The following is a 24,654-nucleotide window of genomic DNA, read 5'->3' as shown; positions in this document are numbered from 1 at the left end:
GCTTCTTGATACTTTCCAAGGACAGCTCCATGTAGAGCACGTTACAATACTCAAGACATGAGGTGACTAGGGTTTGGGTGACTGTGAACAGGGATTGTTGGTCCAGGGAAGGGAATAATTGGCACACAACCCAAAGTTGCACAAAGACCTGTCTGGCCATGACTGCCACTTGTTTCTTGAGTGATGAGTCCAGAAGGACTCCTAGATTACACACCGGTTTCACTCCAAAAGTTGCCACTCTTCTGTAGTAAAATATATGGGAAGTAATAATATTGTTATAATTTAATTTAAATTTAAATTTTACCCCGCCCCTTTCACTTTTATGAATATAGCACATCATCCAAAGGTAAATGGATTTTAATAACAACAACAAAAATATACTCATACAAATATATATTGTGAGGATGGCAGGTCAGTAAGACATAGATGACTGTGATAGTTAAAATTTAAAATAAACTTTAAATGCATCAATTTTTCCTTAAATACATCCATTTTCAAATCAATTTCTGTGTTGCATTTCAATTTCAGGACAAATGACAAATTAACTATTTTACTAGGATAAAATGTCAGCAAGTTACTGATTGTTAAGGAGCTGCATGTTCTCTAACACAGGGGTCTCCAACCTTGGCGACTTGTGGATTTCAACTCCCAGAATTCCTTAGTCAGCTTTGCTTGTGGGCTTCAACTCCCAGAATTCCTCAGCCAGCAAATTCTGGGAGTTGAAATCCACAAGCAAAGCTGACTAAGGAATTCTGGGAGTTGAAGTCCACAAGTCTTAAAGTTGCCAAGGTTGGAGATCCCTGCTCTTACATGTCCTTCTGACTCATCATCTTTCAGCTGATAACTGAACCGAGGAAGGATTAAGTCACAAATTGTGTGCAGGCTAAAATTAGTAGCTACATATGCTCTTAACACTTTTTCTTGGAATTTGGTGATAGGACAGTCATATGTTAAGCATTCCAGTTAAAGTAATGGAAGCATGAACATTTATTCCAATTATATAAAGACATATTTACTAGGTGGTTTTTGTTGATAAGCATGTTATATAAGCTTTGACTGCTTTGACTGCCCTATTGTTGCAGTTGGCTTCCACAAAGTGCATAGAGTTCAGAAACGACCTCAGCATTGCATGGATAAATGTTTCATTTAAACCATTCGGCACTTTTTGTTTTTAGTATCATTAGTCAAAGAAACAGCCAAGCTTATGATACAAGCGTCTCAACTGGTCCAGTAGATGAATGAAGCCTTTCTTTGAGTAACAGGTAGTTCTTGTCTGGAGCAGAGTACAGACCAATGTTTTCTTCCTCTGTGTTTTCGGTCAAAGATTGCTCTTCAGACAGAGTAGATTCTGAGGTAGGAATGATAATGATGTGTGGAAGAATGGGCGTTTCCAAGGAATCCTGGCTACTATTTATTTGGTCTTCGTGGATTTCTGCTAGAGAGCTGTCCATGCTCTCTCCTCTGCTGCTAGCATTCAAGTCAAATGGAAGAGAGAATGCTCTCAAGGAGCTGGTTAAGAGGAGCAGTTCTGGAGCATTTAGTTTCAGGCATCTTTCGAGTGGTTCTTCTGGACAGATGGGAGATACTGAAAACTGTGGTGGGGAGAAAAAAAAACAGTGGAAATTAAAAATATTAGTCTTCTCCGCCAAAAGTGGGAGAGCTGTTCTCACATTGATAAGAAGTCCAGGAGGTGTTTCCAAAAGAATCAGGAGCTTCCAAATCAAGGAGCAGATTGCTTTTGTTTGAAAAGAAACCAATCCCCTCCCTTTTAGTCCAACAAAGCATAAAACATAAAATTGCTGCTGCAAATTGCCTATTTCAGGGGTGTCAAACTTGATTTCATTGAGGGCTGCATCAGAATTGTGTTTGACTTCAGGGGGGGGGGCAGACCATGGTGGGCATGACACAGGACTCGTGTCAGCGATACCTGTGGTGGCCAAGTGGTAAGGCAGGACTACCCTGAGACCCTCCATCACTCTCATTATAATTTCCTTCCTTCCTTCCTTCCTTCCTTCCTTCCTTCCTTCCTTTCCTTCCTTCCTTCTTCCTATCTTCCCTTCTTTTTTCTCTCTCTTTCCCTTTCTCCTTTCCTTTCCCTTCTTGCGTGCTCAAATGCAAAAGGGGAAACATTTCTCCTTTTATTCTGTTTTTAGTTTGTTTTGATAGCCCTCTGCCAGCAAAAATGGAGCCCGGGGGTTAGGGCCGTTACGTGTGCCCCCTCAAGTTCCATTTTTGCTGGCAGACAGCTCAGTTTCACCCGAGCTCCGTTTCACTGGCATAGGGCTGCAGGAGGCTGTCGTGGCCGAAAATGGGGCACAGGGGGGCTGCATGCGCCTCCCCCCCCCCGAGCTCCATTTTCACTGGCAGAGGCACCACAGGCCGGTCCTTTGCTGTTTCTAGGCTGCCCCAACAGGCCAGATCTAAGCACACCGTGGGCTGAACTTGGCCCACAGGCCTTGAGTTTGACCCCCTGGGCTATATAGAGATTATTCATTTGAAAGCAAAGTATTCAGTGGAATTCTGTGCTTTAGTTTGATTTCTAATAAATAATACTAATCAGAGCACTAAGACACTTGTTTGAACGGCTTCCAATCTATACTGTTACAAGAGGACAACAAGAACAAGAACGGTGTGTAGGGTGGAGAATGAAGTTGGGTGTAGAAATCACATATTTCTTTTAGAAAGTTAGCCAGTTGCTATGTATATATCAGTTGCTTTATGTATCAGTTACTTCCAATGAATGCATATAACTGGCTGTAGTAGGCTCTGAACTACTCCTCTGAATATTTATGGGGACTTCAATTGAATGAAACATCCACTGATAATGAAGTATCCATTTGGGTGGAAGGATTCCTTTTTAGGCTTGCACCACAAAAGATTTGTTAGTAAAAGTTAAAGGAACGTTAGAAAATACTGATTTTTTAACCTTTTCTTCAATTGGTGCATCACAGCTCAGGGCATTTGTGGTCAATTCACTTTTTTCTTCTGCATTTGTTGAAAAAGAATTACTTTCAGGTAGCTGCAATTTTGTATGGACTGTTTCCACAGGATCAAGCTCTACATCATTCCAAGTCTAGGAAAGAAAAAAGGAAAGAAAGAAATATGGGATGAACATATGTGTTATGATGATATATATATACATATATACATATATGTGTGTGTGTGTGTTTGTGTGTGTGTGTGTATATACATACATACATACATATATACATACATATATACATACATTTGTATGTAGGTCTTTGGTTATTCGGGTTTTCTCCTGCGTAAAATTGGAAGTTTCTTGGCGACGTTTCGACGAAGTCTCATTCGTCATCTTCAGGCTTCAGCTTCGTGCTTCTGGGAGCAAAAGAAGCTCGAAGCTGAAGCCTGAAGATGACGAATGAGACTTCGTCGAAACGTCGCCAAGACACTTCCAATTTTACGTGGAGAAAACCGAATAACCAAAGACCTACATACAAATATATTTGTTTTCTGAGGTTTTCGCGGGTGTTTGTATGTAGGTCTTTGGTTATTCGGGTTTTCTCCCACGTAAAATTGGAAGTGTCATTCTGCACAAACCGAAAAATATCCACCATCCTAAGAAACCCCAAAGACAAAATTGAGTTAGAAAATCAAGGAGTATATGAAACCCATGCACCGCCTGCAGCACCACATACATCGAACAAACCAACAGAAGAATAAGTGCACGCATTGAAGAACATAAGAACTCAGTCAAAAGAGAGGAACCAACTTCTTCCCTGGTCCAACACCTTAAAGCCACAGGACATAAAATTGATTTTAAAAATACCAGAACTATCGCCAAAACTGAACACTTTAACAACAGAATAATCAGAGAAGCCATCAAGATAGAAAAATGCCCACACAGCATGAATAAACGAGATGATACCTCCCGCCTACCAGCCATTTGGAAACCCGCCCTTATCGACAAACGAGTCCCTAACATGAAGAATGACGCAAGACCCACACTCACGAGTGCCACACAGCATGTCACCACCACACATCCATGCGGAAAGCAAACTCAAACCCACACCGATGATGAAGCACGATCACGGACCAGAAGCCAGACCGCAGCTGCATCATTAGCCATTTCAAACCCCTCCAATCCATACATGCAGCAGACTGACATCCACCATGAAGATGTAGCACGACCATGAACGCAAAGCCAAACAACAGCAATGCAGCCCACCAACTCAAATTCCCCTGCATCTCAGACCAACCTGAGTACAACCAAGCCCCCCCAAACAAAACACACCCCCATCCAATCAGAGCACAGCCAACCCCACCATCCAATCAGAGCACAGCCAAACCCCCACCCAATCAGAACACACCTCCACCCAATCAGAACACAGCCAAGCTCCCAACCAATCAGTTCAAATCCCCCACTAGCAGTTAAAAGGAAGAAACAGCTGCCATCACACATTTCTCCTAGAAGCACTAAGCTGTAAACACCTAGCCTGATGATGACGAATGAGACTTCGTCGAAACATCGCCAAGACACTTCCAATTTTACACGGGAGAAAACCCGAACAACCAAAGACACACACACACACACACACACACACACACATTCTTCTATAGAAGTATTTAGCATAACATAGTCCTTTCTCCGATAGTCCTGATCTTAATTAACAAAAGCATTATTTTCATTTTCTGTGGAAGGCTGGTAGGCTGATGAACAGTTAGTGATATCTTAATGATTTGTAATAGGCCCATTCCCCAGAAATTCGCCATTGGTCCCATTAAAATTCTTTAAAAAGTGTATTGTGGGACAGGAAGGAGAAAGTGAAACAAAGCGTTGTGTTTTTCTTGGATGAAGGACCAAGTGGGAAAAAATTGGTTATTTAACTAAAAGGAATAGCATAAGAAAATACAATAATGTATTGGGACAAGACAAAGATAGCATTGTTTAGTTGCAGGGAAAAGACCTCAACATTAGGGCTTATGTTTCACAGAAAGGTTGGGTTCATTGAAAAGAAGAACCTGTTTCTATTAGAGGATCTAGATCAGGAGTCTCCAACCTTGGCAACTTTTAGACTTGAGGACTTCAATTCCTAGAATACCTCAGCAAGGCAAAGCTGGCTGAGGAATTCTGGGAGTTGAAGTCCACAAGTCTTAAAGTTGCTGACGTTGGAGACCCCTGCTCTAGAGATAGTTAGATAGATAGATCTAGAAAGAAAGAAAGGAAGGAAGGAAGGAAGGAAGAAAGAAAGAAAGATAATAGATAGATAAAGATAATAGGGGAGAAAAAGAGAGATGGGAGGAGGGAGAGAGAGAGAGATGGATGATAGAAATTGGTGCAGTTAAATACCAGTTTGGTTGAATTTTCTTTGAAGAACCCCTTCACAAAATGCTCATTAGAAGGATTAACCTTGAAACAGGTTAAAGTGAGGACACGTACGAAAGAGACAAGAGTCTGAATGTTTGTGTCTATGCATAATTAATCATGACCTGCCCAGGGTGATCTTGAAGCTTTTATCTGAGAATCTATCAGCCTCTTCTCCATGAGACAAACTTAACTTTTTCCATAGCAGAAATGGAAGCAATGTCATTGGTTTTGTTCTTAGACACGAAAGAGACACGACTAGACATAGAAGACCGGAAGGAAGAATTTGCAAGACTTGTGGAAAGTTCGTTTGGAGATATTCGTATGAGAAATCTCAAACAAGGAATAGCTCTTCGAATGGTTTTCCTGAAATGCAGAAAACAAACAAAGAAATGAGATTCTAAAATGAAACAGATCACAACTGGTCAAACGGAAACATTCACAGATATCTAGTTCATGTTCGCTTAATCTTATTTTGTGAGGATTGACCTAGATGCATGGCAAGGTCTCAGAAGATATTAATTATCATTTCTCTCATGTCTGCCAATTTATTTATTTATTATTAAATTTGTATGCCTGTTAAATTAATAAATTAAATTAGTTAAATGTATGATCCTATTCAAGGATTGTAGCTACAATATAATGGCCATCAAAGATACAAATATAGTTCACCTGGGACATTTTCTTAACTTACAAAACTGTTTGCTTTGCTTATAAACAAATAAGAATTTATATTGGTTGGTTTGGTTATATTGGATGGTTTAACTATCACTAGCCAAGTTGCAGCAAATTTATTTTCTTCCTTCAGACCCAAGTTAGACAGCTGGCTTGGTAGTACAATTTGAAATTTAGTATTTTAATACTACCTTTTTCATGACCTTCAGGTTGTGCAAAATCTTAATCCTAGTATTTAATCATATAATGTTATATTTGTCTACCACTGCTTTAATATCTTGCTTTCAATTTTTGTTACTTATTTCAATAAACTGAAATAGAAAATTGAGCCTTGGATGAGTTACACATTGTGGATACTAGTATTTCGAAGAGATATTTGATGTTAAATTCTAAAATGTCCTTTTTCATTACAATTAAATTATTCATTACATAATGAATAACAATAATGTTTAAAGTTTTTAAAGATAAAAGGATAGACCAGGATAACAGGATATGCATATTTCTCTGTTCTATGTTAAGTTTTCATGATTTTAATCAGTTCTGGAGATAAATTTGTTGCAAACATAATGAGCTTGATAGCTGTCAGCAATCCTAACAGATCTGAGGTCGAACTGAATTCTTATATCATGCTTAATTGAAGTCTGTCCAGATTTTGAAAAATCAAAATCAAAGACGTATTCTTTGAACACACACACACAGACAACGATGTGCCTTTCTATAAAATATTACAGTTTTTTTTCAGTGTTCAAACATAATCAGCATATAGCAATGAACTTGGGACCCCGAAGCTGTCAGCTGATATTAGCAGATGCTTTTAATCTTTCTTTTTAATGTCTGTATAATTCTGCATCATGTGTTCAATTCTTGACACCTAGACAAGCAGAACCAGCCAAAACAACTGAAAAGTAAATGCCAACAGATCGTCATGAAATTCTCTGTTAGCTGATAACAAAGAAAACTTCAGTAAGCAGCCAAAAATTATTTCCGGAACAACAACATAAGATTAGGCATGAAATAAAAATATTATATTGGTATGTTCATCAAAAAGATGCAGAAGGTAAATCCATTTTGCTATCCATATTAATCTTGCAGATTAAGGAATTATACAAATAATTATTTATTCTGTAAATGTATGTTATTTATGTAACAATATTTACTACCTACTTCAGTCCAGACAGATTTTTGATAGTGAACAACAAGCATACAAACAAAAATTAAATAATCAGTAAAGTTAATAAGAAATGTAATATACCAAATTGCTGTAATTGTCAGCTGGGACCAATTTAGCATGTGGATGCAAGAACAATTGGGAATGAACTGGCTTTTGGGAAATATAAGTTCCAAAAAATGGGGTCCATGAAGTTATTTTATTGCCCCATACATTATGTACCTCTTCCCATTAATCATGCGTCCACTAGTTATGGCAAACAGTATGCCAATTAATGTCCATCATTGGCGCCAAGACACCTAGAACACATCAGTTTGGAAAATTATGTCACTAACCTGATAAAGAGAAGGACAAAATTGAGCTGGAATCCTTTTGATTCCATATGCCATTCGGTAGACAGCAAGACAGCAATATAGAAACTGTTATAGCCTTCTTCCATGATGTTTTTCTAACTTTCAGGATTAGTCTACAACTCTGATTTTAGGGGATAGATAGCCCCCTTATTCACGTATTTGCTGGTCCATCCTGTTTTAGCTTATAAATTCAGACAAGATCAGCCTTGAGCTACTGAGGAATTTATACATTTTAAACTCATTTTTCTTTTAAATGCTGCACAGACAGAAGAGATATTGTTACTAGTTAAATTGCTAAAAACATAGGAATCCAGGTAGAAATGAAGTAATTTAAATAAAGATATACTATTATCCATCAATGGATTAATTTCACTTCAAACATATCAGAGTATAAAAGTAGTATCTTAAGAGTACATTTACAATACCTGTAACTTGGGTGAATAATAGCATAAATTATGGGATTGTGAATTGCTGAAGCTTTGGCAATAACAGCAGGCACAGATTTAGAATATGGAGTTAAAATCTTGGCATAACTAGAAATAAGGGGGAAAAAAACTTAGATTAATCACTAGACCTTTAACTAACCACATGGCTGAATATTTGATGATCTGCTGCAGTGCTTTCACATATATCAATGTCTTCAGTGACTTTTTCAAAATTTAATTTTGGAAGTTTTGAGAGAGAAAAATGGAAATATGAAATTATGATACATATGAAGGCCAGATGGGAGATACCTAAGCGCTCCATGGCTTAGGACCCGGGTACTTGCGAGACCGCCTGCTGTTACCCTTTGCCTCCCACCGACCCGTACGCTCGCACAGAGAGGGTCTCCTCAGGGTGCCGTCCGCCAAACAGTGTCGGCTGGCGGCCCCCAGGAGTAGGGCCTTCTCTGTGGGGGCAGTGACGCTCTGGAACGAACTTCCCCCCGGCCTGCGTCAAGTGCCTGATCTTCGGACCTTCCGTCGTGAGCTCAAAACATATTTATTCATTAAAGCGGGACTGGCATAATTAGTGATGTATTTTAATTGGGTTTCTTAATATTTTTAACTTTTAACTTAAATTTTAATAATCAGCCTTTAAAATTTGCTCTTTTTAAATGTTGTTTTAAATTGTATACATCTTTGTTTTTACTCTGGCTGTACACCGCCCTGAGTCCTTCGGGAGAAGGGCGGTATAAAAATTTAATAAATAAAATAAAATAAAATAAATACTGACACGGAAAAACTTTTCATGACATGTGTGTCTCTTATATGCTTTTAAATATTTTAAAAATAGAAGGTTCCATTCAATAAATACTTTTCATGTTTTCACGATACTGTTTTTCAAACAATTCAAAAAATATAAAGAGATGGCAGGAAGAGGAAGCTCTTACGAGGGGAAAAAGCCAGTAAAAAGATAAACCATGAATTATTCCTTTCAATTATGATGCAGTATTTTCTCAGCAAAGAATATTTCAGGGGGGAAAATACTTCCTCTAACTTGGTATTTATTTAAACTGAAATATTCAGGATTTTTTGCCTTGGCAGAGCACAATATTTATTATAGTTACTGACAAAGGAGAATATTGTAGCTCAGGGTTGAAATGAAGGGTCCTTGACATTCTATGAGCTTGGTTGTTTTCTTGTAGACATTTCATCACCAAACTAGGTAATATCATTTGTGTACTGATGGGGTTACTTACTTTGCATAATGAAATGTCTGCAAGGAAACAATCAAGCTCAGAGAGTCCAAGGACCCCTTGTTATAGTTAATGCTTCACTCACACCAAGTAACTAACTGAGAGACATATTTGACAATTCTCAAAGAGTTTAGTGAACAAATGGGCAAGATTACTTTCTCCTTTTATCCTCTTTTTCTACTCTTGACTGAGAAGGTGACTTGCCACTTACCCAGCCCATGCAATCAGAGTGACACAAGCATACGGTGACCAGGATACAACGTAAACCACAATGGCTACGAACGCAACCTTTGCCAGTTTCCATTCATTCTTTATGCTCTGTGAGCTTGACTTTTTCCGTTTAGAGCTGGATCCCAATTTCTGAACATTCCTGTAAAAAAATGAGGAAACAGCAGGCCTTTGATTAAGAATTCTTTCTGACATGCTGGGGATCAATCACCTGGTACCACTGCAGATGATGCTAGTTGCCAAGGTTTTAACTCCCCCCCCCTTAAGTTGCTGGGCAGACTGTGTTTAGATCTTCAGAAGTGATGCCAGAAAGTCTTGAGAATAAGAAAAACGATGGCAAATGTAGCTTTGTCACTCATTATTTACAATACTGGTTATAAACTCAGAGGGATTTGAAAGACGTTGGGTGCTCCTTCGTGGCTTCATGAAATAGTGCGCTGGCTTGGATGGAGCTTAATAATAATTGGTTATTTCACATTCCTTTTATAATTTGTATTGAGTGTTATTTAAACAGTACAAGTGATATGATCTCCGTCTGTCTATTTATCTACCTACCTACCTATCAATCAATTATTCAAAAGTCTTGTAGAAAGTTTAAAAAACTAAACTGTAAAATTTAAAAAATAACAAAAACAACAAAGAAGAAAGAACAGGGAACGGAAATAAGTAAAATATTGAAAAAAGCCAAGGGTATCATGATTCGATACAATAAGCATTTCTGTATTTATCTAATGTACCAAAACTAATAAAAGTAATAGTTATACAAACCATACATTCAGCATTCCAATTAAGATGGGACAAGCTAAGAATCAAATTCTGATCTTTCATCTCTTAAACTTCCAGCCAACAGATTCTATTTGACCAACTTTTAGAGTATGGATTATTTGCCCCATTTAGAATTAAATTTTATTTCCTAAATTCAGGGGTGAAATCCAGCAGTTTCTGACAGGTTCTGGAGAACTGGTAGTGGAAATTTTGAGTAGTTTGGAGATCTGGCAAATATCACCTCTGGCTGGCTCAGAGGGGGGTGGGAATGGAGATTTTGCAGTATCCTTCCCCTGCCACACCCACCAAGCCACACCACGTCCACCAAGCCAACATCCACAGAACTGGTAGTAAAAAAAATTGGATTTCACCACTGCCTAAGTTCCCATGGCAGAGACTTTCTTATTCACTTAATTGTGGCTCCTGTGTGATAGGATATTGTCTAAACTGACAATGGAGGAATATTAATTTGGCAAGAATATGAATCTCTTTCCAGTTCTTAATGCACCATTACAGTGTATAATCAATAGGAATGTACTTGAGATCCTAATAATTATATTTTTCAGTCATACACTTACCTGCCTGTACTTCTGATGGTAAGGAACATGAATAAATAGCAATGGAAGATTATCATAAGAGGAATGAAGAACACACACCAACATAGCAACATGGTGTAACTTCTGTTTCCTGGAGAATAGCTTACATAGTCCCATGTACAGGATATCATCAAACCTTCTGGGATATAGGAACCTAAATATTAATTAAATTTTTATTATATAGCATATAAAATAAGTAACAACAGATGTAAGAATTTGTTATTTAAGAAGGAAACTGCAACACTATTCAATAGAGGTAGTTGTCTTCATCTTCTCTTTAAATCTTAGTCCCGAAATATGAAATAATTTATTGCACTATGAAGTTTCACATTCCAGAAGGCCTTCTACAGTAGTTGCATTGGCTAAAATCCCCATCAATGTCACTCAGCATGGCTCTGAATGTTGGTAATCCAAAGTACCTGTAGAAACAGATGTGGGAATGTCTTTACTGCAAACTGATCATTTGAATCAGAACGTACACATTAAAACTTATTCAAATGATTAGTTTGCAGTAAAGGCATCTCCAAACCTGTTCCTAGAGATATTTTGGACTACAACATTCAGAGACATTCATCCTGTAGAGGTGATTCAAGGCCTAGAACCATTTTTCTAAATGAGATTTCTGTTGATTTTTCAACAGACGTTTCTTTTAGAAAAATGGAATCTCATCTAGGGCAGGGGTCTCCAACTTTGGTCCCTTTAAGACTTGTGGACTTCAACTCCTAGAGTTTCTCAGCCAGCTTTGCTGGCTGAGGGACTCTGGGAGTTGAAGTCCACAAGTCTTAAAGGGACCAAGGTTGGAGACCCCTGATCTAGAGGATGCTAGTCTTTAAACAAAAAAATAAGTTGTGTTTAAAAGATGTTAGTCCTAAAAGCAGAATCACTAGAAATAGAAAAATATTTGCAGAAAACTACACAGAGATTAAACTATGGGATTTAATTTATTTCACTTCGGATTCTTCTATGTTCAAAATGGTTTCAATCTTTTGAAAATATAGCAAAGGGGTGTATATTTGCCATGTAGATGATCTATATAGAATGCAGTGGCTAAATTAAGGAATAATTTTATTTGATTTCTAATGCTTCTTTGCTCATGAATGTTTAAGTGTTTTTTTAAAAATAGCATTTTTGATCAGCAGAACGTTTGATCATCAGTTAGCTGATCATCCAACTGATCCTGCAACTGTGCAATTCCTCAGTGGCTTTATACCTTTGCTTTCATGTATGTATGGAAAATATTTTGCTTAATTTAAACTGGCTTTGAGAGTTTTTTAAAAAAATGAGGTTTTATTTGTGGACTTTATTTTAGCATTGCTTTAATTTATGAGTTCCCAGGACAGGACTTCTACTTAAAATTCAAATATAAAGAGTGAGATCCTGTGATTTGCAGTTAGATTCTACATACAGAGAAGGTATTCTTTTAGTGAAAGTCCTTCATGATTTTGTTCAGATGACAGTGCAACCAAAAGAGATGTGATCATGGAGAAATGTGTCAAAGTCTTACACAGAACATAAACAAATACACCACCATCCTTAGAATTGGGGTCATTTTGGGACAGAGATCCTGACTGTCGTACTCCCTTGCCGTTACTTATTTAAGCTTAAGGGAGATGAAACCTGTAACATCTGGACAGAGTTAGTGCAGTACAGTTTTAATTATAATTTCATATCAAATGATCTAAGTGCCAAAGCCCACTGCAACTACATCGCCAGTTGTAAACTTAATCTTGCGTAGCTTCTTCTCCAGAAAGATTACATTACTAACCAGAGCATACAAAACATTTGCTAGACCAATTCTCGAATACAGCTCGCCTGTCTGGAATGCACACCTCATTTCGGACATTAATACAACTGAGCGTGTCCAGAAATATTTTACAAGAAGAGTTCTCCACTCCTCTCCTCACAACAAAATACCTTATACCACCAGACTTGAAATCCTGAGTTTAGAAAATTTAGAACTCCACCGCCTTCGGCATGACCTGAGTATAACTCATAAAATCATCTGCTACAATTTCCTTCCTGTCGAAGACTACTTCAGCTTCAGTCGCAAGAATACATGAGCACACAATAGATTTAAACTTAATGTGAACCACTCCAATCTTGATTGCAGAAAATATGACTTCAGTAACAGAGTTGTTAATGCCTGGAATGCACTACCTGACTCTGTGGTCTCTTCCCAAAATCCCCAAAGCTTTAACCAAAGACCATCTACTATTGACCTCACCCCATTCCTAAGAGGTCTGTAAGGAGCGTGCATAACAGCACCAGCGTGCCTACCATTTCTATCCTAATGATCCCTTTGATTGTATCCAATTCGTATGGTTATTTCATGCTTATACTTATATATACTGTTGCGTTTGACAAATAAATAAATAAATAAAAAATAAAATAAATAAGGCTGATTGTTAACATAACACTGTATCTGCAGACCCACCAGAACTACGAGTAGCTCAAAAGATGCCAGGAAGATTCACTGGTGCATGCTTGGACCAGGATATATATGGTATTACATTGCAAAGTCAGTGTGGGAATACTTTCCTATTGCTTCAGGTTATAATAGAGAGAAAAGTAAATCTTCCTAAGCTGATGTTTATAGAAAACAGAGACATTGCAGTAAATCCCTTAATTTAACCCAGAAGCAGATGTTTTCATGCTGGAAAGAAAAGATTTAAAAGGCTCTTGATAAATTCAGCATCTGCTAATTAGAGATTTGCTTAGAATTAGTCTTGAGTCATTAAATCCCTTGATATGAATTCTTCCCTAGTCAGTTTTCAATATTATTACTAGATAGATATTAATTAGTGATTAAAGTATATGGTTCTGGATACTTGCAAAATACATTCTCTCCACCAACATGGGAGGGTAGGAGAATGCAATTTTAATTGGTGAAAACACAACAGAGACAATAATTTTCTAACCTAACTTATTCAAACCTAGACGAATGGACAGCACAGCTACTAAAAATGATATATCTGGATCTTTCAGAGTCCCACGATTATTTTTGTTCAATTTTATTACCACACTAAAATTATTTGAGCTGCATCTATTAAGAGAAATATATTAAAAGTCTTTTGGGTTGACATGATCTCTCAGACTTAATTAAATTTTATTTTTATTGCTGTATATGATATTATTCCGATCTAAATAAATAAATCCTCAGTAAGTTCCACTTAATTTTTTGGAAATTAAATCAAACAATATGAAATGAGATCTAGTTTGATCTCATGGCTAAGGCACCAGGCTGGAATCCGGGAGATTTTGAGTTCTGGTCCTGCTTTAGATATCAAAAATCAGCTGGGTGACTTTGGGCCTGTCACTCACTGTCAGCCCAACTCATCATTAAGGATTATTGTTGTGGGGAAAATAGGATGAGGAAGGAATATTAGGTATATTTGTCTCCCTGAGTTTCTTATACAGTAATAAAAGACGGAGTAAAAAAAATCTAATTACTCAGTCAAACTTATCAAGAAAGCAACGTGTAGCCCTATGTTTCTAGCAGAAAAAATGCTGTGCGTTTTTTAAATGTATTTTTGTAGAAGCCTCCTATATATGCAAGATATCTATATATATTCATCAAATGTATAATAAACAAAAAAACCTCCCCCCAAATAGCTTGCAAGTAAAATACTGATCAATCGTATCAGTATGATTTATACCACACACATATACAAATACAGGCAATATTCTGATGGGGAGAGTGGGAGGGTTGTACAACAACTATTAGTATTAGAACAAAGTGATTATATGCACACACACACACACTCTCTCACACACAATGTAGATACAAGAGTAAAAGAAAAAGAAAAAAAGAAAAAAATGAAAGAAAACTGATAACATACTCCACCCTAATATTGGACATACACTCCAACCCAGTGAGTAAAGCCAGACAAATATAATGATTATACAAGAACGTTTCTTTGAACTTCTTTTTAAGGACTGGAGAGGCTTCGTAATCACACAGTAGCGATCCACCGAAATAGCTAACAAGGTCATCATTGAGGTTATTCCAAAGAGTGCTCCACAAAAAGCATAGAAGTTACAACCTGGAGCAAACAAAAAGCAAAACAAAAACACATGATGTTTACTTTGCAATGGGAAAGGAGGAGAGTGGGGGGAAAAATCAAGAAAAAGTCATCCACAAAAAATTCTCATAGTTCAGATGATAAGGAGTTGTTTGCATGTAGTACTTCCTAGAACTATACCATGTGATCTTTTTTCACATTTTTTAAAAAATAGAATAGAATACTATTCTATTCTATTCTATTCTATTCTATTCTATTCTATTCTATTCTATTCTATTCTACTCTACTCTACTCTACTCTACTCTGGTCTCCTTTTTATGATCCTTAGACAGAGGCCATGACTGCTGAAAAATGGCCACACCATATCTTGCTATTTTAAAGCTGAGAATGTAAGAATTGTAAGCCTAAAACAGGCATAGCATAATAATATTATTGTTATATTAATATAACAACTGATTCCATGGATAAGTGTATCCATGAACAAAATTCATTTGTACTTTATTCAGTAAGCAAACCATAATTTAGCATAAAAGTGATTAATGATCATTTTTCACACTTATGACCATTTCAGCAATGCCCATAGTCAGTTGATCAAAATTCAAACACATGGCAACTGACTCATATTTATGGTGGTTGCAGTGTCCCAGGGTTATGGGATCGCTTTTTTAATAATCTTTTGACAAACAAAGTCAGTGGGGATACCAGATTCACTTAATTAGTGCAGTGCAGTGATTCACTTAACAACTGTGGCAAGAAAGGTTGTAAAATGGGGCAAAACTCATTTCACAAATGTCTCACTTAGTAACATAAATTTTGGGCTCTATTGTGGTCATAGGTCGAGGACTATCTGTACAAAAATCACAGTGAATTGGCTTATTAAGAGTGCTTGCATTTGAAAGAATTCTGATTGGAAGTATAGAAATGACCATGGACAAAATTTAGTTATTTTGGGTTTTGACGTTGAGAAGTTCACTGAGAAATGTATGATGTTTTTTATTAAGCAAGTGCTGGTTTAGAAAATTGTATTATATAATGCATAGGCCTGAATTATGGATGACCCTGTAAAGACGACTTGCATCAGGAGGTCAGAATGGAAAAGAGTGAAGCCAGATGTCAGGACTAAAAAGGACAAAGGAACACACCAGAGTTCAGAAAGCTGGTACAGCTCAACTGAAACATATATTTTCCTGCTCTACAAAAGCCAAGGGCTTGAGAATTTGACCCTCTTGGAACTGGTAATTCAGTGGGTCTTTCCACGGTTCAACTCCCAGGACTAAAAATTGAACTATATTATGGTCTCTTTGATTTTGGGATAATAGCTTGTATGATTTCATTCTTGACTATATATCAGTCAAGAATGTTTAATTCAACAAATACTGTATATGCCATAGGCCAGGGGTGTCAAACTCAATATCATGGAGGGCCGCATCAGGGTTGTGTTTCACCTTGGGGAGCTGGAGTCGGTGTGGCCAGGGTGGACATAGCCAGATTGACGTCACTCATGTCAAGGGTGCTTGTGGTGGCCCGAGCACTCGGCCAGCGAAAACGGACTCCCGAGCTCCATTTTCGGTTGCGACTGCCTCCTGTAACCCTCTTGGGCCCTCCTAAGCTCCATTTTCCCAGGCAGAGGCACCACGGGCCGGTCCTTCACTATTTCCAAGGTGGCCCCGCAGGCCAGATCCAAGCACTCCAAGGGCCGGATTTGGCCCCTGGGCCTTGAGTTTGACATCCCTGCCATCAGCTAAACATGATACATAAATTTAGCCTATCATTTTATTTATTTATTATTTATTATTTAAATTTCTATACCGCCCTTCTCCCGAAGGACTCAGGGCGGTTCACAGCCAGATAAAAATACACAATAATAAATACAATTAAAATACAATTAAAAAACTTATTCAATTGGCCGAGATTAAAAATTTAGAATAAATAATAAAAAACCCATTAAAAACCCATAAATTTAAAAACTAACCCAGTCCTGCGCAGATGAATAAGTGAGTTTTAAGCTCGCGACGAAAGGTTCGGAGGTCCGGAAGTTGACGGAGTCCTGGGGGGAGTTTGTTCCAGAGTTCGTTCCATTGTCTTAAAATGGAGTTCGTTCCATTTTAAGACAATGCAGCTCTTAAAACATGAAGTATGGGAGATCTGTAGCTCAAGATGTTGGTTTTCACCTATAAAGTTCTATATGGTTTATACTTTGTATATCTATTACCAAACAGATTCTGTTTACCCAGTTCAAACTATCAGAGTAGGCCTGTTTTGCACTTCCCATTTAGGAAAATGTACAACAGAAGGGACACAAAAATGTGCAATATCTGTGGGGGCTCCCCTCCTCTGAAACAGATTGCTCCTAGGGTGGGGATGTCAAACTCGTGGCCCGCAGACCGGATGTGTCACACACTGACCACGCCCAAGCCCGTTTTAGCGAAGGGAAAAAAGTCACGATATGTCACTTGATGACAATGTGACGCCACGAGTTTGACATCCCTGTCCTAGGGCAAGTGTGGTCTCATTCTAGCCTGCTGGTTCAGAAGTTCTGGAAACAATTACTAGGAATCACTGATGCGAAGTAGATTGATATGATGGAACTTCATGGTTCAAATTTCATTTTTACTATATTCTATTGCTTATCTCTCTCTCTCTCTCTCTCTCATCTATCTCTATCTATTTATTGCTTTACAACTGAAGAATATTCTATTCAATTCTACACCAAAGCAAATAAAACTTCTACTCTATTTTGCATAAGTCAGCCCCCACTTTAAGTACTATTCAGGGCATCATACTGTATTTAAAAAAAAAAGAAATCAGCGAAATAGAACTGATGAAAAGGTGGGAAAGAAGGATGATCAAAGTACTGGAAATTGAGTATTGAGAGTAAGTTCTGAAAAAACTGGCATATCACCTTTGATGAACAGTAACAGAAGAGATACGGCAGCAATTCTAAAATACTTAAAAGGCTATTTGTATAGAAAATCACAACTTTCCTTGAAAAACCGATTACAAAGAAGCAGATTTTAATGACATCAGGAAATAGATCCAAACTATGAAACTATAATAGATAGAAGTGGACTCTCTTTTATTAGCTATATTTAAGCCGTTGATAAATGGTTGTATGTCAGGGATGCTTTAATAGTTGACTGTCGCACAGGACAGGAGGGTTGGATTAATAATCCCTTCTAATTATGATTCCAAATATTGTTCTCTGTTGATGCAGGGTGCAGAATAATGATCTTAATTTAAAAGCAGGGACACTCCACTGAATGTTAGGAAATGTTTTTTTTTAACTGTAAGTGCAATTTGGTAATAAAAAATAATTACCTTAGGGAACAATGAATTCCTTTTCACTGATATGCTCAAGTAGAAGTTATTTGTTCAACCATTGGATTGCTTTAATTCACATTTCTGTACTGAACAAAATGATGGGTTTTTATTGTCAGAACGGACCATTTTAACTATAATTCCAGGCCTTCTCTCAGGATAAGATATGGAATCAGTTGTTATATTAATATAACAAGCAAAGATATGAATCTCATATACTAGCTTGTTATATCTCATTTCATTTTTCTTCATAATAATGGGAAATGGACTTCTGGTTATTGTTATCTATCATTCCTCACGTTAACAGATAATTGTGCAATCATTACATATTACAAATTCCTTGCCTTTGGGAGAGGTGGAAAAAAAAGGAGTTAATTTGCTGATCAAAGATTAGGGAAGGTTTTAAAAAAATACAATCTTGTTGATAAAGGATCCTACAACCTTAGAATTCCATTTTCAGATAACACGTTAAGGACAAACTTGATGCAACTGGAAAATGTAAAACTATTGGCAAAGCACCTGCGTCTCCAAGGACCCACTCCTTATGCATACTGTTGAAAAAGCAGACTGGAGCTTGAGTTGCAGACATCAGAAAGTCACTTGCAGCTAAATTCATGATGAAATAATTTGCAGGTGTCCTCAGCCTCTTGTTGCTTCACCATCACCATCACCATCATCAATCATATAAAGGAGAAGAAAAATCTTTGTTAGTTTCTGTTATAGTTACGAACTACTATTCATCAGATATATTGCAGAAGAAAACTGCACACAGGCTTTTCAAAATGAAAGCTGAAAGGAAGAAAACAATAACAGACCAGTTTGTTTGCAAGTAATAGTAGGGTTCAGATATTTGGGCCCAAATTTGTTTTCTAGTATTTGGGTAGTTGTGAAGTCCTTCTGGATTATGTCCTTTCCATAAATTAGGTCTGTAAATATACTGAACTGGAGCAGCTGAGAATAATTTTTAAGTAATGAGAGAATATTTTTTAAGTAATCAGACAATGTTTAAAATCAAAATTAGAAAATTGTTTGTAGTGTATCTTTTTTTGACTAAGGAATGTTTGTAAGTCCTGAATAAAACAGTTCAGGTGTTGATATAATACACTACTCTTCTGTACCTAGGAAACTGGAAAAATTACTTGACAAAAGCGAAACATTTAAATAATGGCAGAACTACATTTAAAATCTACTACCTTCTCTAATCATCATCATCAACAAGATCATCATCAGCATCATATTACTTTGTTGCTTGCATGTACACTGAGAGCTTATGCAGCAGAGACAAATTCCTCACAGTTGGCCAATAAAGAATTCACTTCACTTCACTTCACTTCACTTCTACTCTACTGCTTCAGGGACTCACTAGGCAAAACCTATTACCGTATTTTCCTGAAAATAAGACTCTGTCTTATATTTTTTTGAACCCCGAAATAAGCACTTGGACTTATTTTCGGGGAGGTCTTATTATTTTGGGGCACATTGAGCAAGACGGGGCTCCTCTTGCCTTCTTACCTGATTTCCATCTCTGTCTCCCTAACCCTAACCAGAGAAAACGGTGGGGACCAGCTGCGCATGCATTTAAATATTATTGGGAAGGGCTTATTTTCGGGGGAGGTCTTATTACCAGGGGAGGTCTTATTTTCAGGAAAACACGGTAGTATGGCAAAAAAGATATTTTGATTGCAATTATTGCTGGCAACATTCATGAGAAGTTATTAGTGAATCAGGGCACTGGGTAACTGCAGAATTCATGCATTAAATTAGAAATCAGAAATTGCATGTTCCTCAGTTACAGAAAATTCTGAAATTTCTCACGCTTAAGTTATTTTCCTTCTTTTCCTTTAGGTATTTATGTACTTCCCAATTTTATTGTGATTCTTTTTTAAATTCAAGCCAGAAAACAAACCCAGTTTGAGTTCTGTGTTGCTTTTCTACAGAGTGAATGAAAGAACAAAACATTTCTCTGCTGGGTTTCAGGGCGGCATAACTACATTTTTGGTAATTCATTTATACAATAAATATGTTAAATAAGTATAATTATAAAACTTTATTTTGTAATTAATAATTTTTTTAAAAAACCAAGGATAGCATTCAGTTGCAAGACAGTGTTTTCTCCACCTTAATGCCATCAGTTTATTTCATTCTAGGTTTGTGTGGGTGTATGCATGTGTGTCCATAAATAAACACACACAGTCCTACATACACATCGACACTTCTTCCATGCAGCTTAACATGTGCAAAATATAAGCAAACCAAGTACCATGGATATATTTGTCAGCCAAGTTCTAGGCATGCCAACTCATTCAACTATTAATTAAGCTTGCCTTTTCTGATTTCATCTCTGTACGGAATAGATGAAATCATGTATTAGTAATTGTTTGAAATCTACAGATTTCAAATATTTCATTGCAGTTTGTTAATAAAGCATGCATAGTACAGAAATGTGTATGTTACTGAGATGCCTGTTAAAAATAGACAAATTTAGAAGATGTGTAATATTAGGTACTGTTTATACAAAATGTGTATATTGTGCAAATTTGCAAACAAAACTAAACATGCTTGGAGATGAACAGTGTAAAATTACATGTACTGTTTGCCGTAACATTTTTAAAAATACAAAATCCAATTTGCAAAAAAATGAGAAAAATCTTGAGAAAATGAGAAAAAAGTGAAATGATATTCACAATGAGAAATAAAATGAGGATTTGATTTTGCTAGTTGGAATCATGCTGGAAAGGGTCGCAAATGGCAATCACATGACTCCAAAAACCACTATGGTATGGGATTTGTGGTAAATACAGGTAGTCCTCAACTTATGGCCATAACTGAGCCCAGCATTTAGGCTGCTAAGTGAAAAATTCATGAAATGAGTTTTGTCCCATTTTACGACTTTTCTTGCCACATTTGTTAAGTGCAGTTGTCAAATTAGTAACCTGGTTGTTAAGTGATTCGGGTTTCCCCATTGACTTTTTGGGTCAGAAGATCACAAAAGGGGATAACATGACCGTCATAAATATGAACCAGCTGTCAAGCATCCGAATGTAAATCACGTGAAGGTTGTAAGTGTGAAAAACGGTCATAAGTCACATTTTTCAGTGACTTTGAAACTTTGAATGGTCACTAAACGAACTGTTGTAAGTTGAGGACTGCCTGTACATCCTGCTTGCAAAGTGTCCAGATTCGATCACAACTCTGCAACCATCACAAGTGTGAGCACCAGTCATAAATCACTTTTTTGCAATCCCGTTCTAACTTCAACTGATCGCTAAATAAATGGCTTTAATATTAAGAGGAACGAAACAGATCTGTCTGTCTTAATATCACCCAATCTGCTGTTATATGGGAGCAGAATAAAAAAAAAAAGAACAAAAGAACTATTGGCTGAACAGACCACCAATTGTGAATTGTTCCCTCTTCCTTCATCCCTATCCCTAGCTTGAGAAAACTATACCTGTAAAATGCATAGAGGACAAGGAGATTTCCTATAATTCCAACACAACCAATGGCCAGAACACAAGAGCCTACAGTGTATAGGACGTGGTCAGGAGCGTCCACTTTAGTTGGGCGACCACTTGCTGTAGTGTGGTTCTGGAAGTAAAATAGCAAAAGAGCAAAGTATTATTAAAATTAACATTATTACTGGTTCAGACATTGGATGTTGTATACATACATACATATATACACATATACCATATTTTTCGGAGTATAAGACACACCTTTTCCCCTCGAAAAGGGAGTGAAAATTTGGGTGCACCTTATATACTCAATGTAACCCTGCCCACCCACTGGCTCCCACCCTCTGGCCTCTGCCTCCCAGCAATTTACCTCCTTGCAGTAAGCAGCAACAAGAAACAGCCCATTTCAGCTTCAGCACAGTCTAATTAGCACAAGTTGATTGTCCCTGACTCTCAGCTGTTTCAGGCTGCAGGGATTGCCATTGCCTATTGCTGCGCGGGCCTCTGCTGCTTGCTGCAAGGAGGTAAATTGCTGGGAACAGATTTTTTTTTCCTTGTGCTAATCAAGCTATGCTGAAAACAAAAATGAAAGTAAAGCAGGTTGTTTGCTGTTTGCTGCAACAAGGCAAAATTGCTGGGAAGCAGAGGAAGATTTCTTTTTCTTGTTTTCCTCACCAAAAAAGGTAGGTGCGTCTTATACTCCGAAAAATACATTATGCATATATACACACATATTAACAGAAGAGTATATGCATTCCAATAGAAGACTCTGAGCCAACCAATGCTTTATTTCCATGATCAAGTCTTGGGATATTTAATTAGCCAGACCTACTAGCAACTTTAGGTACAGTATATTTCACTATGCACAGAAGTGAGATTCTGAATTATTTTTCTTAACAAGGACAGATACTGTATCAGTAGCAAGGATCATCCCAAGTCCAATAGCAATAGTACTTAGCAAGAGCACTTAGACTTATATACCACTTCACAGTGCTTTACAGCCCCCTCTAAGCCGTTTACAGAGTCAGCATATTGCCCCCAACTATTTGTCGTCATTTTACCCACCTCGGAAAGATGGAAGGCTGAGTCAACCTTGAGCCTGGTGAGATTTGATTTGCCAAATTGCAGGCAGCAGAAATAGCTTGCAGTACTGCCCTTTAACCACTGCGCCACCAAGACTCATCAATTATCCCACCAATTAATTATGGAATCTCCCAACTAGATGCTACGGTGACAAGGACTGAAAAGAACAGGAGTAAAATGTTCTCTGGAAACATCATCATTTTTATATGGTTGGTTTTTCCCCCTAGCAGGATTCAACTGCTCAGCAATAAGATAGAAGTGAAATTTTCTTGAGCAGGTAACCTTTGACTCATTGTGGTGGACAGATCAGGTCAATGTGTGGTTTCTGGGAGACATCCTTGCATTGAATATAGCTGCTGATCTATTAGTTACAAATCTGTTGCTTGAGCCTGTTGACAATTGGTCCATATTCAATATATTTGAGGGCCAGAATAGCTCAGGCTGTAAGGAGCCTGTTATTAGAACACAGTAGCCTGCAATTACTGCAGGTTCAAGCCCGGGCCAAGGTTGACTCAGCCTTCCATCCTTTATAAGGTAGGTAAAATGAGGACCCAGATTGTTGGGGGGGCAATAAGTTGACTTTGTAAATATACAAATAGAATGAGACTATTGCCTTATACACTGTAAGCTGCCCTGAGTCTTCGGAGAAGGGCGGGATATAAATGTAAAAAAAAAAAAAAATTCATCTCATCAACCAACTTGCAGAAGGGCAGCTTCCAATGGCACCAACAAGGTGGACTAGACTCACTGCCCCACATATTATAAATTTGAAGCTTGTTTTTCTGTAATTCTTTGACCACGAGGAGCAATATGAGGTTGGGTGTACATAATAGGGCAGTGATGGTGAACCTTTTAGATACTGAGTACCCAAACTGTGCGTGCACACATCCTCAAACTGAAAGGTGCATGTGCATGCATGTGACATGTATGACATGTGTAAACGCACAAAGGCATGGACTTCTGTGCACACATGTGTACATGCGCAGCAGAGACCTGAAGACTAGCTGGCCGGCAGGGGGCAGGGCATCCCAATACCCGCTGTGCGGCAAGAGGTAAGATCTTTTTCTTTTGTGAGTTTTTGTTTCATTGTTTGCAGGGAAACAGAAGCTCACGAAAGAAACGCCACGGAGCTCTGACCTGGGGCGACGGCGCACATGCCAGCAAAGAAGGCTTTGCATATCACCTCTGGCATGCGTGCCGTAGGTTCACCATCACGGTTATAGGGGAATGAGGAAGAACTTCATAATTAATGTAGAAAATAAATTGATAGAAAATGGCTGCTTACTTCCTTCATGAGGCTTTAAACCACTATTATTATTTTTTTACCAAGATGTTGAACTCTATTTTTAAGAGGAAAAGAATCTCAAGGAGAAAAGCTACTAATAGAAATTTTGAAGGACAAGAAGCTGGGAAGAAAAGATACTGGACCACAGAAATTCTCTCACTGTCTCTCTCATTTTCCAGCCCTTCTGGGAACCATCATGGAACTACACAATTTATTACTTTTCCTTTTTAGCACTTCCCACAAAGTGCAAAAATTGGCAGAACTAAGTCCTTTGCAACAACTGGTTCTTCCTTATACTGGTAAAAACTGAGTAACACTAGCATTTTTAGCCATGATAGTCACGTCATAACTGAGACAAGCCAGAGGACAGATATTTAGGAATTATTATTGTTTAGTTAAATAATTGTTAAAAGCATTTCTATATTGCTTCATTTCTTGTATTATTACTGTTTAATTAAATAATTATTAAAAACATTTCTATATTACTTCATCTTTTGTAGAAAATTCCAATGCAATTTATCAAGTATGAATTTCCTGTGAAATAAAAATAATAAATATAATATTAGTGGGTGGTGAAGTGATTTTGGAAAGCTAAGCAGGTTGAAACCAAACAATACTTGGGTAGGGAATATCAGGGGAGAAGATTAGCATCCAGGAAGGCAACGTCAAGCCACTTCCATATTGTTGCCAAGAAAATAACAC

At 37.5% G+C, this 24,654-nt stretch overlaps 1 protein-coding gene across 2 annotated transcripts in view; it reads right to left on the bottom strand.

Annotated features, from left to right (window-relative positions):
* Window positions 1-341: 341 nt before the first annotated feature.
* OPN4 (opsin 4) overlaps window positions 342-24,654 on the bottom strand; it is a 37,498-nt gene continuing 13,185 nt past the window's right edge. The window contains exons 2-10 of one of the 2 annotated variants that reach the window (XM_058192364.1): window positions 21,581-21,717; window positions 18,649-18,782; window positions 14,629-14,832; window positions 10,772-10,943; window positions 9,412-9,570; window positions 7,948-8,055; window positions 5,521-5,692; window positions 2,927-3,073; window positions 342-1,592 (exon numbers count right to left, since the gene is read on the bottom strand). In XM_058192364.1, the coding sequence (XP_058048347.1) occupies window positions 1,203-1,592; window positions 2,927-3,073; window positions 5,521-5,692; window positions 7,948-8,055; window positions 9,412-9,570; window positions 10,772-10,943; window positions 14,629-14,832; window positions 18,649-18,782; window positions 21,581-21,717 (1,623 nt within the window). In that variant the 3' untranslated portion in view covers window positions 342-1,202. Of the gene's footprint in view, window positions 1,593-2,926; window positions 3,074-5,520; window positions 5,693-7,947; window positions 8,056-9,411; window positions 9,571-10,771; window positions 10,944-14,628; window positions 14,833-18,648; window positions 18,783-21,580; window positions 21,718-24,654 lie in introns of those variants that run through there. The other variant, XM_058192365.1, reaches the window with a different exon arrangement.

This window comes from Ahaetulla prasina, chromosome 8, assembly GCF_028640845.1.
Source record: "Ahaetulla prasina isolate Xishuangbanna chromosome 8, ASM2864084v1, whole genome shotgun sequence".
Taxonomy (NCBI): domain Eukaryota; kingdom Metazoa; phylum Chordata; class Lepidosauria; order Squamata; family Colubridae; genus Ahaetulla; species Ahaetulla prasina.
Note: the sequence above shows the minus strand (reverse complement) of the source record. Positions and strands in the feature narration are given on the sequence as shown.